General features: G+C 45.2%; 1 protein-coding gene and 1 non-coding gene across 11 annotated transcripts in view; both read left to right on the forward strand.

Moving 5' to 3' along the window:
* The first annotated feature begins 6080 nt into the window (after nucleotides 1-6080).
* The window catches only part of Strada (STE20 related adaptor alpha), a 32429-nt gene continuing 25689 nt past the window's right edge, over nucleotides 6081-12820 (forward strand). The window contains exons 1-3 of one of the 10 annotated variants that reach the window (XM_038327136.2): nucleotides 6133-6154; nucleotides 6587-6670; nucleotides 11873-11952. In XM_038327136.2, the coding sequence (XP_038183064.1) occupies nucleotides 11917-11952 (36 nt within the window). In that variant the 5' untranslated portion in view covers nucleotides 6133-6154; nucleotides 6587-6670; nucleotides 11873-11916. The other 9 variants (XM_038327126.2, XM_042054977.1, XM_038327131.2 and 6 more) reach the window with 9 other exon arrangements.
* LOC119813895 lies at nucleotides 12641-12798 on the forward strand. The gene has a single exon (XR_005285328.1). It is a non-coding gene; the product is annotated as a U1 spliceosomal RNA (small nuclear RNA).

Consider the following 12820-nt stretch of genomic DNA (forward strand, 5'->3'; position numbering starts at 1 on the left):
CAAGTTGGCCACAGTCAAACTCATGATTCTCTTGCCTCAGCGTCCTGAGTGCTGGGAATACTGGCACACACACTGCACCATGGCCCATATGTTACTTTTGATTTTTTGTTTGTTTTTTTAATTTTGTTTTTGTTTTGTTTTGTTTTGTTTTTGAGACAGGGTCTTACTGTGTATGCTGGCTATCCTAGAACTCATCTATGTGGACCGGGCTGGCCTTGAATTTGGAGATCTGCTTACCTCAACCTCCTGAGTGCTAGGGTTAAATGTGTATGCCACCACAGCCAGCCTACCCTAAGGTTACTAGTTATTAGTGAGTTTTTTTTTTTTTTTTTTCCGAGTCAGGGTTTTCCTGTAGTTTCTAGAGCCTGTCCTGGAACTAGCTCTTGTAGACCAGGCTGGCCTCGAACTCAGAGATCCGCCTGCCTCTGCCTCCCGAGTGCTGGGATTAAAGGCGTGCGCCACCACCGCCCTGCTATTAGTGAGTTGTTGAGCTCTTATTAGTCAGCTTTCTATTACTGTGGCAAAATAGCCAGGATAATAAAGCTTCAAATAGGAAAAAGTCTTTGGGGATCACAGTTTCAGTTCTTGAACTTCCCTCTTGTTCAGGGGAGAGACTGTGATGGAGCAAAGACACCCCATAGTGGCCCGGGAGCTGTCAGGTAGGAGGGGCAGGAGTTCTAATATCTCAAGGAACACCCTGAAGACCTAACTTCTGTCTAGTTTCCTTCATCTACCCATCTGCCTTCTACTGGCTACTGACTCAGTCTTTACCATGACATTCTGGGTGGACATTTATGGTCTTTATGATCCTAGCTATCATAGCCCTCTCCTTGGGTTAAGACATCTTACTATGAAGCAGTGGACCAAGAGAGTGTTGTTTACCATGCTTTCCAAATCCCTTTGCCTGGATCCCTGAAATATAAAAGAAAGACTTGGCTTCAGCGTTGATGAAACCAATCTCTAGGACCAGTGAGGTGGCTCCATGGGTAAAGGTGCTTACCAGGCTTGATGACCTGAGTTTGATCCTCAGGATGCATGCGACTCCCATAACTGGTCCTTTGACCTCCTCCACATTTGGACCGTGGCATATACACACAAACATGCACACACATGTACATGGTAAGTGTATAATATAAAATAAATGTACTAAAAATTTACTGAAGAAAATTACTAAGCTTTTTCCTTTGGGCAAGTTCTACCTCTGAGTTTATTGTTTATTCTTGTATAAAGTGGGAATAAATATTTTTCCTTCCTGTCAGTTTATTTTAAAATTTTCATTTTATATGTATGTGTGTTTTACTTGCATGTCTGTCTGTCTACCATGTCTACCATGTGTAGTGCCAAGGAGACCAGAAGAGAGTGTTGGAACCCCTGGGACTAGAGTTACAGGTTATGAGTTGCCATGTGGATGCTGGGACCTGAACCCAGAACCTCTGCAGTCAGTTCTCTTAACTGCTGAGCCATTTTCCCAGCTCACCTCACAGCCAAAAGATGATTTTTACTCACACACTCTACCAAGGCAAGGCTACTACCGAATGGTACATTTTACTTTACACTCTTGTTCTCCTCTGTCCAATAGAACAAAGTGGATCCTTTTAGCCTTCTCTGACTTTGTGTCAGAGCTGACAAGGTGGTTTTGATTGATTGATTGATTGATTGATTGATTGATTGATTGATTTTCTTAGAGCAGGCGGTATGGTGGATAAAGAGGAATTGCTTATAATTCTGTTTCTTAGTACAAGGAAACCTCTCTGTGTTGGGCACAAGATGTAGAACTGCTTTATATGGGACTTGGACCAAGGAAAATTGTGGGTGACATTTTTGTTCCAGTCATCCTGTGGAAGAGAGCACCGTGTTGCAGAAGAGTCAGTCTGCCCTTTCTCCTCCCAAGTTCTCTTTTCCTGCCTCACTTACACTAAATGATGTTAAATCCATAGGGGTGACTTGTAACACAGGTTCTAATTTGTCTTAATAGTAAAAAAACCAGGCTGGGCAGTGGTGGTGCATGCCTTTAATCCCAGCACCCAGGCATAGGCAAGTGGATCTCTGAGTTCAAGGCCAGCCTGGTCTACAGAGTGAGTTCCAGGGCAGCCAGAGATACACAGAAAAACCCTGTCTCAAATAATAATAAGATAAGAAATAAAAACCCAGAGTCAGATATTAGGGGTGAAAGCTGAGCGTTCAGAGAAGCAGAGTGGGCAGCCACTAGAGAGACCTTTTACCTCTACCAATGCTCAGACTAAAGGAGTGATCCTCTCCTCAGACTGCGTCCTCAGACTTCATCTCCAGACTACAGCCTATCTCCACTAGACTGCAATGGGCTCCTGCCTCCTCCCACCTTATAGTCCTCTCTTGGCCCAGCCATAGAACTGTTGTCTCCACCTCCCTAGTGCTGGGATTGAAGGTGTGAGATCCTGAATGCTGGGATCACCTTTGTGTGAGTTGTTTTTCTTTTAGACGGGATCAGTTTTGCTTAACCCAGGGTGGCCTTCGACTAAGAAAGATCCTTTTGCCTCTGTCTCCTGAGTCCTGGGATTAAAGGTATGTGCTACCACTCCCTGGCTATAGTGGCTTAGCTCTGCACTCTGATCTTCAGGCAAGCTTTATTTGTTAAAACACAAAACATCACTATAGTAACTTGTATTACAAACTACTGAAAAGTAAAAAGAAACCTGGCTGGGTGTGGTGTCACGTGTCTTTAATCTTAGTTCTTAAATATCTAGTGTTTGGTGGTCAGTAGAAGATTTGATTGCAAAAGGAAGACAACAGGGCTAGAGAGATGGCTTAGAGCACTTACTGCTCTGGCAAAGGACCCAAGTTCAAATCTCAGCTACCAGCTGTTATAACTCCAGCTCTGGGGGATCTGCTGCCCTCTTCTGGTCTCCGCAGGCAACTGCATTCACATACAAGCATCTGAACATAAATAAAATCTTTAAACAAAGACTAACAAAATCTTTAAACAAAGAAAGATGGCGTTATGTTTGTACAAATTCACAGCCGTCTCAGCCCTCTGAATTGAGAGGAATAAAAAGAAAGCTGTGATTTTTTTTTTTCCCCTAATGGTAGATCGCATTGCTTGCTTGCTGAGACAAGGTCTCATCTATAACTTAGACTGTGCTGAAATTCACGGCAGTGCCCTGCCTCAGCCTGGAGTGCTGCGGTGATAGTGTGTAGCACCACATCTACTTATTTCTGAGAGGACTGCTTGCTAAGTGTTATTAGGCTAGTTTCCAACTCAGGCTCAGTCTTCCCGCACTGGCCTCCCAGGCAGCTGGGGGTGCGCAACCACACTCACTTGACACAGGGTCCCATGTATGCCAGGCTGGCCTCCAGCTTCTGATGCTCACCCTGGCCTTTCTAAAGTATTGCTTTCCTTGGGGGTTACTGAGGAACAAGATGATACTGCCTCTGCCTGTCTGTTGAACTGCTTGCTGATTTTCATAAATTTTCTTCCACTTTTCATAGATATTTATCGTTAGCGTACAAAGTAATGGGTTTCATTAGTACATGTTCCATACATATAACACTGTACTTTGTCTTCCCACACCTCTCTCCCCTCCATTCATATGTTAAATTTACATATTTACATAACTTACTTCCGTATATTTTTCTATAGCTTAGCTTCTCTCTTAGAGCTAGAACTGAAGCCGTTTCCTATGTCAAGAAAGCTCTGGATTTGTGCACACTATATATTTTTTTTAACTGCATTTGCTTGAACCCAAGGCACATACTGGAATCCTGTGTGTTGGGTGAACACTCTGCTGATGAGCTATACCCTCCAGCCCTCCTATCCCGGTGCTTTTAACACGTGTGTTTCCATCTTCCGTCTTCCTACCCCTTTCTAAAATAGCTGTGTGGAAAGTTCGCATGAGATAGTAAAATGCAAAGACTGAAAATACTTTATAGATAAGTGATCCTAACCAACTTGTTCTACATCCACACACCACACAGTTCCCCGTTTCACTCCAAGGTTTTTCTTATTTTCTTTTTTTGGTTTATTTATTTATTATGTATAGTGTTCTGCCTGTATGGCAGAAAAGGGCTCCAGATCTCATTACAGATGGTTGTGAGCTACCAAGTGACTGCTGGAAATTGAACTTAGGACCCCTGGAAGGGTAACCAGTACTCTTAACCTCTAAGCCATCTCTTAATCTCTGCAGCTTTTGAGTTCACATATGTGTTTTCATGTAGAGACATGTATTAAACATGTAGAGTTAAAAATACAAGTAGCCTTTAAAAAGTTAAAAAAAGAAACAAGTAGCCATTCAATCTGTGTCCATTTCTTTAGGCTTCAAGTCAGTTTCCAAAAGCTCTGGAAATCTTTAAACACCTACACCCTATAATAAATTAAAAGCTTCAGGAACTTGTGCCTTCCAGGACTCAGACTCTGTAACCTCTGAATGTCAACTGTTCATCCTAAAGTTTGTTCTGACTTCTTACTGGTGTATGAGAACCTAGGCATTTGCTCACTGAAGCACTCACGGCAGAGTCTGGGAGAATGGGTTCTCTGAGTAGTTTTAGCGGGCAGTCATCCAGTTGGTAAAACCCTCAAATTGTAAGATCCTGTTAGAACATGTGGTGGCTGGGCACTAGGTGTTAGCACATCCCATTGTAATGACTGTAAGGTCTTTGAGGGCTGTAAGATCTTGCTCAGCATGTGTGAGCACTTGCTGCTTTTAGAAAGTATCCAATACTCACAGCTGTCTGTCACTCCAGTTCCTAGGGATATGACACCTGACCTCTGCTTGCTTCTGCACACATGTGGTGTGCATACATATACTGAAGTGCACATACACACACACACACAAACCAAAATGAAGCTAGCATCTTTTCATTGCTTTCTCCAATACTCTCAGTTCCAAAGACAATGTAACCTGGCAGAAATGGAATTTTCTTCCACTCTCTTGCTTTTTGTGAATTCACTGGGTTCACTCCTGAACGAAACTTTTTTATTTATTTATTATTTCGAGACAGGGTTTTTCTGTTGGAGCCTGTCCTGGTACTTGCTCTGTAGATCAGGCTGGCCTCGAACTCAGAGATCTGCCTGCCTCTGCCTCCAGAGTGCTGGAATTAAAGGTGTGCTCCAGCACTGCCTGGCAGAAAGAAACATTTGAGACTGAGATTGTGCTTTAGAATGTTAAAGCACTAGGTAAGATTACAGAAGTGTGTAAAACAGTGAGAGCATCTGGGAAGTTTGGTGTATTTCCATCAAGCCCCCGTCTGGATATTGCCAAACTTATATATCTTGGAAGTCATTAGGACCGCTATTTATCTGTGAGGAGACAGAACTGGAAAAAACAAGTATTCATTACTTGACAGCACCCCACGGCAACTGAGGTGACTAAAAGCCCTTAGTTCCCACAGGAGGAAGTCTTGCCGCATCTAGAGTACTTCATTTAATCAGTCCTGTATGCCTTGGTCTCTGGCTTCCTTCATAAAGGCAAACTCATCATAGGTTTCTTTTTTTTTTTTTTTTTTTGGTTTTTCGAGACAGGGTTTCTCTGTGGCTTTGGAGCCTGTCCTGGAACTAGCTCTTGTAGACCAGGCTGGTCTCGAACTCACAGAGATCCGCCTGCCTCTGCCTCCCGAGTGCTGGGATTAAAGGCGTGCGCCACCACCGCCCGGCCATACTACAAATAGAACACACCACCGAGCTTTAATCCCAGCAGAGCTTTAATCCCAGCAGAGGCAAACTGATCTCGGAGTTCAAGGCTTGCCCAGGCTACAGGAGACCCTGTCTCAAACCCAGTACAAAAAAAAAAAAAAAGATAAACCAAAACTTAGGGATGAAGGAGTGTTCAGGAACGAAAAAGATAGCTTTCATTTAATTGAGCAATTTTCCTGGCTTTACATAGAACGAACTTGGGACACAAACACAGGGTGAGTTTCCTCTTTAGTTTGTTCGCTAATGCCTGAGAGACCCCAGCGCGCCCATTTAAGTCCTTCCAGGTGTTTGCCCGTGTAAGGCCTACCAGGTGATGGAATGGGGAGAGGCGGAAATACTCCTGCCAGCCAAACCCGTAGCTGTAGTTAGGTGGCCCTTGACCCTTTTCTTCCTGCTGCAGACAGGAGGGGTACGGAGGCACCAGGGCCCTTGTGAACCGCAGTCTCCAACAATGAGGTCTTTGGCGTGAGGAAATCCGCTTCTTCCTAGGTAAGGGTGCCCCCAGCAAAGAAAGGGGAAAGACGACCAGCAGCTCTCTCCCGGCCACGACAGAGGGAGGATTTGTCAAGCCAAAGGTAACGCGGGAAGCAGATGCTGGGGGGGTGGGGGGAGGCGGAGCTTCCTTTGCCGGAGGAGATGGGCGGGGCGGAGTTTCCCTCGCGGGCAGGGTGGGGCGGAGCCTCTTCCGAGAGTTGAGCTCGGCGGGGCTACCTACCTGGGAGGCGAGGGGCGGGGCTTACTCAGGGAAGGGGCGGGACTTCCTCCGTGGGGCGAGGTAAGGAGGAGCATCTTCCGTGAGAGGGGCGGAGCTTCCTTCTTGGGTGGGGCGCAGCAGGACTTCCTCATCGGGAAGGGGCGGGGCTCTGCCAGCCTCTCTGGCTCCTTCCACTGCGCATGACACGTAGCGTACCTCCCTCCCAGCAACCGGCCTGGCGGCAGCGCGGCCACCAAACTGAGGAGGCGGAGCCGAGACGAGTCGGTACTGCGCTCTGACTCCTAGACCAGGTACCGGGTGGCGGGGCCGCCTGGTGCGCTCCCCGGGGCCGGTCCCTCTCTCCCGACCCGAGTCCATCTCCTCGGGGGCGCGCCTCAGCGGTCATCCCGGCTCACCCTCGCCCTCCTCGGGCCTCGTTTAACCTGGGTTCTGGGTTCCCACGTTGAGGGGTTATATACTGAGAGCAGACTAGGCTTGGGCCTGACTGGGGAAACGCTGAGCAGAGTTGCCGACGGGAGAGGCTGGCTCCAGCCTTTCCTCCCCATCTTTTCCGGGGCTTCCAGATGGGGTGCCTGGGACCAGATGTCGTTTTGTTCTCTCGCAAAGTAGCAGCAGACCCTAGTGCTGACCTCCCTCGACCCCTTTATTTCAGGCGGTGCTGGTCGGGCATCGAGTTGAGCACGATCAGGGTTATTTTCTGCTTTGGTGAAAACGAAGAGGTCTTGATTGTCTTTTTTGTTTTAAGTGCTCCCCAGCAGTTTTGGGAACCGGGTCTGGCGTTCGAGAGTGAGCACGACAGAAGGGGAGTGATTAAATAAAATCGTTCATAATTTTAGGAAATAGCTAACTTCTCAACTCAACCTTCAACTAAAGACCCCAAGATACTTCAGCTTGACCCGTTCCTCCCAGGACGTTGAAATTGGTCTTACTGAAATACCCGTTGAGGTAGAACCAAGTTCCAATATGTGGACGGGTCTTCATGAACTAGTTGATACTTTAGAGAAACCCGACGCCTGAGACTGATGCTGGGCCCTGAGAAGTGATACACCAAATTTGAGAGTGCGGCTGTGGCTCAGTGCCTGAGTGCTTGTTATCATTAGTGAGGACTTGCATTCCATTCCGAGCACTACCAAAAAAGAAAAAGCTACCTAATAATTTAGTCATTATAGTGCCTAACTGGTCAACTCTCTTCACCCTTTAATTAGGTTTCTTAGAAGAATTTTGGTTATGTATTGTGATCTCAGACATGAAGGAAATTTAGGGAATCTGACAAAAATAGAAAAAAAATCAGTCGGAGCAAGCAAATTCTTACTGTACCCCTTGTAGTGGGGGCGGTAACTGGACAGTTCCGAGTGTGGTTGGGTAGCCCCAGAGGTGGCTCTGGATAAGAGGACATGCTGCTGAAGCATAAAGACCCGAGTTCCAATCTCTGGCTCGCATGTAAACAGCCATGTGTGGCCAGGAAGATCCTATGCCAAGAGAAACACCAGAGCTCGCTGGCTGCCAGCCTGTGTCCAGGGTCATCGAGAAACCTTAACTCAAGGGAAAAAGACAGAGCGTGGTAGAGTAGGACACCCAATGTCCTTTGGCCTGACCATGCCTACAAACGGATTCACACACACAGACACACACAGAGGGAAAGCAAGTGGTCAGTGTGAATTTCTGTAACAGGATACTTGAGGTGATTAGGGAGTGAGTACCAAAGTTAGACTGGGGACAAGAAGGGAAGCAGGGTCTTTAGACTCCACTTTTGTTTTGTTACGTTGTAGCCAAGAATGCTATTAAACTGATCCTCCTGTCTCTGTCTCCTGAGAGCTGAGATTACAAGCATGAGTTACTGTTTTCAGCTTTGGATTTCAGTCACTTTTACAGACTTAGCTGTTGACCTCTAAATCCAGATAGCTATATTTAACTTGTTCTTAAATATCAATACTACTTTTCCAACAAATGGCTATCTCCTCATTTTAGAAGATGATAATCCTTTTCAACATTATTGAACTCTCTATATTAGTTAAACTTGAACCTGACAGAGAAAGCCACCTGATGTTCTTATGGCCTCTGTATACACACCCCTCCTGCACACCCTTGTGCACATATGCATACTCTACACACTCATACACATACACTGATTAAATAAATATTTTAACTTATCCTTACATTAAAGCCCCCTCTACCTCTGAGCTTTCCATTTCTTTTTGATCACTCAAGCACACAAACGCACAGTTAGAATCATCAGTTATAGTTATTGTCAGTTCCCAGAAAAGGTATTAAGTCTTTCCAGTTTTCAGTCGGACTACACAGCCATATATCGAGGAGAGTTTGTAAAAGATACTCTCTGGCCAGGCGGCGGTGGCGCACGCCTTTAATCCCAGCACTCGGGAGGCAGAGGCAGGCGGATCTCTGTGAGTTCGAGACCAGCCTGGTCTACAAGAGCTAGTTCCAGGACAGGCTCCAAAGCTACAGAGAAACCCTGTCTCGAAAAACCAAAAAAAAAAAAAAAAAAAAAAAGATAACTCTCTGGCCACGCTCGGTGATGCAGGCTGTAATCCTAGCAGCTAGGAGCATAGCAGCAGCAGAACCAGAAGTTCAGGGTCATGAGCAGCTCCACAGTGACACCGGGAGATCAGCTTTGTTTGTAGGAGACCCTGTCTCCTTGTTCAAAGGGCAGAGAATGAGCTTGATAGCTTGGGAAGTGGTGGCAGCTTTATAATTTCTTCATTCGTAGCCACTCATCTGCTTCCTGGTATTTCCACTAAGGCTCTTATCTCCAAGAACACTGTTTTCTAACCAGCATGCTCGCCTCTGGGTCATTTTGACCCCTCCCTTTCTTCATTCCTTTGTAGAGTAACATTTCTTGGAATGTTCTTCCAGACAAGATTTCTCAAATCTTAGTTAATACCGTGGTCCACACGCCAGAAGCTTTGTCATTTCCAGGGAGTGTGTCAGAACTTGGAGCCCACTCCAGACCTGAATTGCAGAATTTTAACAAGATCTCTAAGTGATTTGTGGGTGCAACAAGATGTAAGGCACACTGCTTAGACCACCATTGTGTGTCATCTCTGTTGAAAGCTCACAGTGGCTTCCTCCCCCTGCAAATACAGCCTCGCATTAGCACGCACCAAAGGCCTATCCGTGGTCCTCACACACTTTCCTTCCGGGCAGTTATTCAGTGTTACCAAGTGATGACTGTGACAAGCACTGTTGGCGAGGCTGGCGATACACCCTTGCATAATACAGCAAATACTGGGTAATAGTCACACTCTTGGCTTGGGATCTCCATTTTCTTTAAGTCACCTTTGCTATTCCAGGCCCACTGCCACTCAGCCATGTTTTTGCTCAATTCCATAAGAAGTTGTTCCTTCCTTCTCGTCCATCCCCTGTCCTGTTTATTGGTACACATCCCACTTCCACAATCAGTTAAGGTCCTACTCCCTGGAGTGCCTCATGCATCTTATGCCATTTTGTATTGCTGTAGTTAGGCCCCTTTAAGGAGGTTCACACTCGACGAAAACTGCCTGGTTTTCTTCCAGAGGTCTGACCCCAACATAGGCTCTGGGTTTTTTTGTTTGTTTGTTTGTTTTTGAGATAGGGTTTCTCTGTAGCTTTGGAGCCTGTCCTGGAACTAGCTCTTGTAGACCAGGCTGGCCTCGAACTCACAGAGATCCACCTGCCTCTGCCTCCTGAGTGCTGGGATTAAAGGCATGCACCACCACCACCACCCGGCAGGCTCTGGGGTTTTAAGACACGTTGGAGATGCCACAACCTATCCTAGATTCCAGGTTCATCTACTCCCCTTTCAGATAAAGAAAAATAAAACTAATTATTTTCATACTAGGGATTAAATTTAGGACCTTGGGCATGCTAGGCAAATTCTATTCAGCTTAGCTTTCCCGACCTATACTTTTTTTCTTTGTTTTTGTTTTGAGACAGGGTTGGAACTCACTATGTAGTCCAGGCTGGCCTTAGACTCAGAGATTCACCTACTTCTGCCTCCCAAGTGCAGGGATTAAATACATGTGCCATCACCACCTGGCTCCAACCTATACTTTTAATGTAAATATTGACTATCCTAAAATAGATTTTTGAATTTGTGCACAGTGTATAGGATTTAGTCATGCTAGCCAAAACTGAGGCCTCATTCTTAATTCTGAGGACTTCAGTCATCTCAAGTGGTAGTAGGGTCTTAAAATAACTGCTGCTTATAAGTAGCAAAGCTGTGTCTAGGATGGGTGTTTTCAGTGGTGGAGTACTCATCTAGCGTGCCTGAGGCCCTGGCTGGATAGCTAGCACCACAAATCAATAAATAAAAAGGCTGTTTCTATGTCTATCTACTAAGAATATCGCTTGGTCAGTGTATTATGGTGTTTTATGTTCTTGATAAAAATGCTTTGAATGACGTTTTATCCTTCCACTGTAATTTTGTATTTTAAGGACATTTGAAAACAGCATAGTGATCTTAATGTCACACAAAGTAGAAAAGGAAAGTCCCTCAGTATTCAGATGAATGTCTATTTGTTTTTAGATATTTTTTTCCTTGACCAAGGATCTCTTGGATTGCCAGGCTGGCCTTGAACTCTTGATCCTCCCACCCCAGTCTCAGTAGTTCTAGGATTCATTGACACCCCGCCTGCAGTGCAGCATTCAGGTCTAAATTTTTCTTTTGTTTTGACACACATCATTTAGCAGAGGCTAGCCTCAGAGTCACAGACAGCCAAGTATGACCTGGAATTCCTGATCCTTGTGCCTCCTGCCAAGTGCTGGGATTAGCGTGCAATAGCACACCCATCTTAAAATGTTTTTTTCTTTTGTAGAACCCTTAGAATCTCTTAAGTACACAGTCCTGTTACCAGTAAATAGTTTTAACCTCTCAGCCAGGTGCAGCCAGCTGCCTGTGACCTCAGTCCTTGACCTAGGTCAAGAGGATTGTTTGAAGCCAAACTGTCTAAAGAAAGGCCTTTGTCTCAAAACCACAGGTAGAGAGCCTGCCTACAGTGGCTAAGACCCAACAGGAAAGAAAGGAAAGTCATCTCAGCTTACTGAACATTTTAATTCAAACAAAAATTACACCTATGTTTACAATATTCAAGTTTCATTAAATCAGACAAAGAAAAAAGTTATTGGGTGGGTGTGGTGTCACAATCCCAGCATTCTGGAGGCAGAGGTAGGAGGGTCAGAAGTTAGCAAGTTATGTGTCTGGTATGGCACTTTGGAATGGTAGACCAGTAGTACATTTTGTTCCACAGAGAAGCTTTATCTACCTATCCGTCAAGAAAACACCTGGCTCCATCATCACCACAAAACCCAGGTGTGGTGCACCCTTGTGATTCCAGCACTCAGGGTGTAGAGACAGGGGTTTCAGGAGTGCAAGGTCATTCTCTGCTGTGTAGTGAGTTGGAGGTTAGCCTTTGCTACAGGACACTTTGCTTCGGGGAAAAAAAGATAGTTGTATAAAAACATTTAACCAACTCTCCATGTTTCTATTTTCCTTTTAGGTGTAAGTTTTTGAAATTGAAGTAGGTCTACACAGTAGGAACCCATGTCTTTTCTTGTAAGTAAACCAGAGCGGATTAGGGTGAGTTTCCATTCTTTCTACTTGGCTTTCTATTTGTCTTTTCTGAAAAATAAAGTGTGGGTGGACATTGTGGTGGCTGCTTTGTCTTGTTTTACTGTGATACTCAGAATTGTCTGGTGAAAAACAGGAAGGAGGCTTGTTTTATGAATTGATCAGTCACATGCTAAATAATTTGGGCTTTTTCTATGTGGTTACATAGCTGGTAAAGATCTCGCTTCTATTTTTCATGGATTTATGTTTTTTAAAGTCAATGTTAGATTATAGTTACTGGAACGCACTTCTAAATATAATGAGAAGTCTTTAAAATTAACTGGAAGAATTTATTATACCTTAAAATTTTTTTTTTTTTTTGTTTTTTTTCGAGACAGGGTTTCCCTGTAGTTTCTAGAGCCTGTCCTGGAACTAGCTCTTGTAGACCAGGCTGGCCTCGAACTCAGAGATCCGCCTGCCTCTGCCTCCCGAGTGCTGGGATTAAAGGCGTGCGCCACCACCACCCGGCTACCTTAAAATTTTTTATCAGGGGCCAGTAAGCTGGCCCGGCAGGGGCTTGCTGTCAAGTCTGGCAGCCTGAGTTCAGTTCCTAGGACCGACATAGTGGAAGGAGAGACCTGACTCCCATATGCCCTCTCTACGCACATACACACCTTGACACACGCACACAAAACAAATCCGTGAGACAAAAGCTATTATCCTCACCTGGCAGGAGAGAGACCATGGCCATGAAGATGATTTCACAGACCAAGACTGATGACTGCGTTCAGACGTGCTGACACCTTTGATTTCCCCAAGCACAGGGAGCTCAGCTGTTTAGTTGTGGTCATACGGACTTGGTTCCCATATTCCCTGTAAAAAGTTTAGAATAAAAGGT

The sequence above is a fragment of the Arvicola amphibius genome, chromosome 4 (genome assembly GCF_903992535.2).
Source record: "Arvicola amphibius chromosome 4, mArvAmp1.2, whole genome shotgun sequence".
Lineage (NCBI taxonomy): Eukaryota > Metazoa > Chordata > Mammalia > Rodentia > Cricetidae > Arvicola > Arvicola amphibius.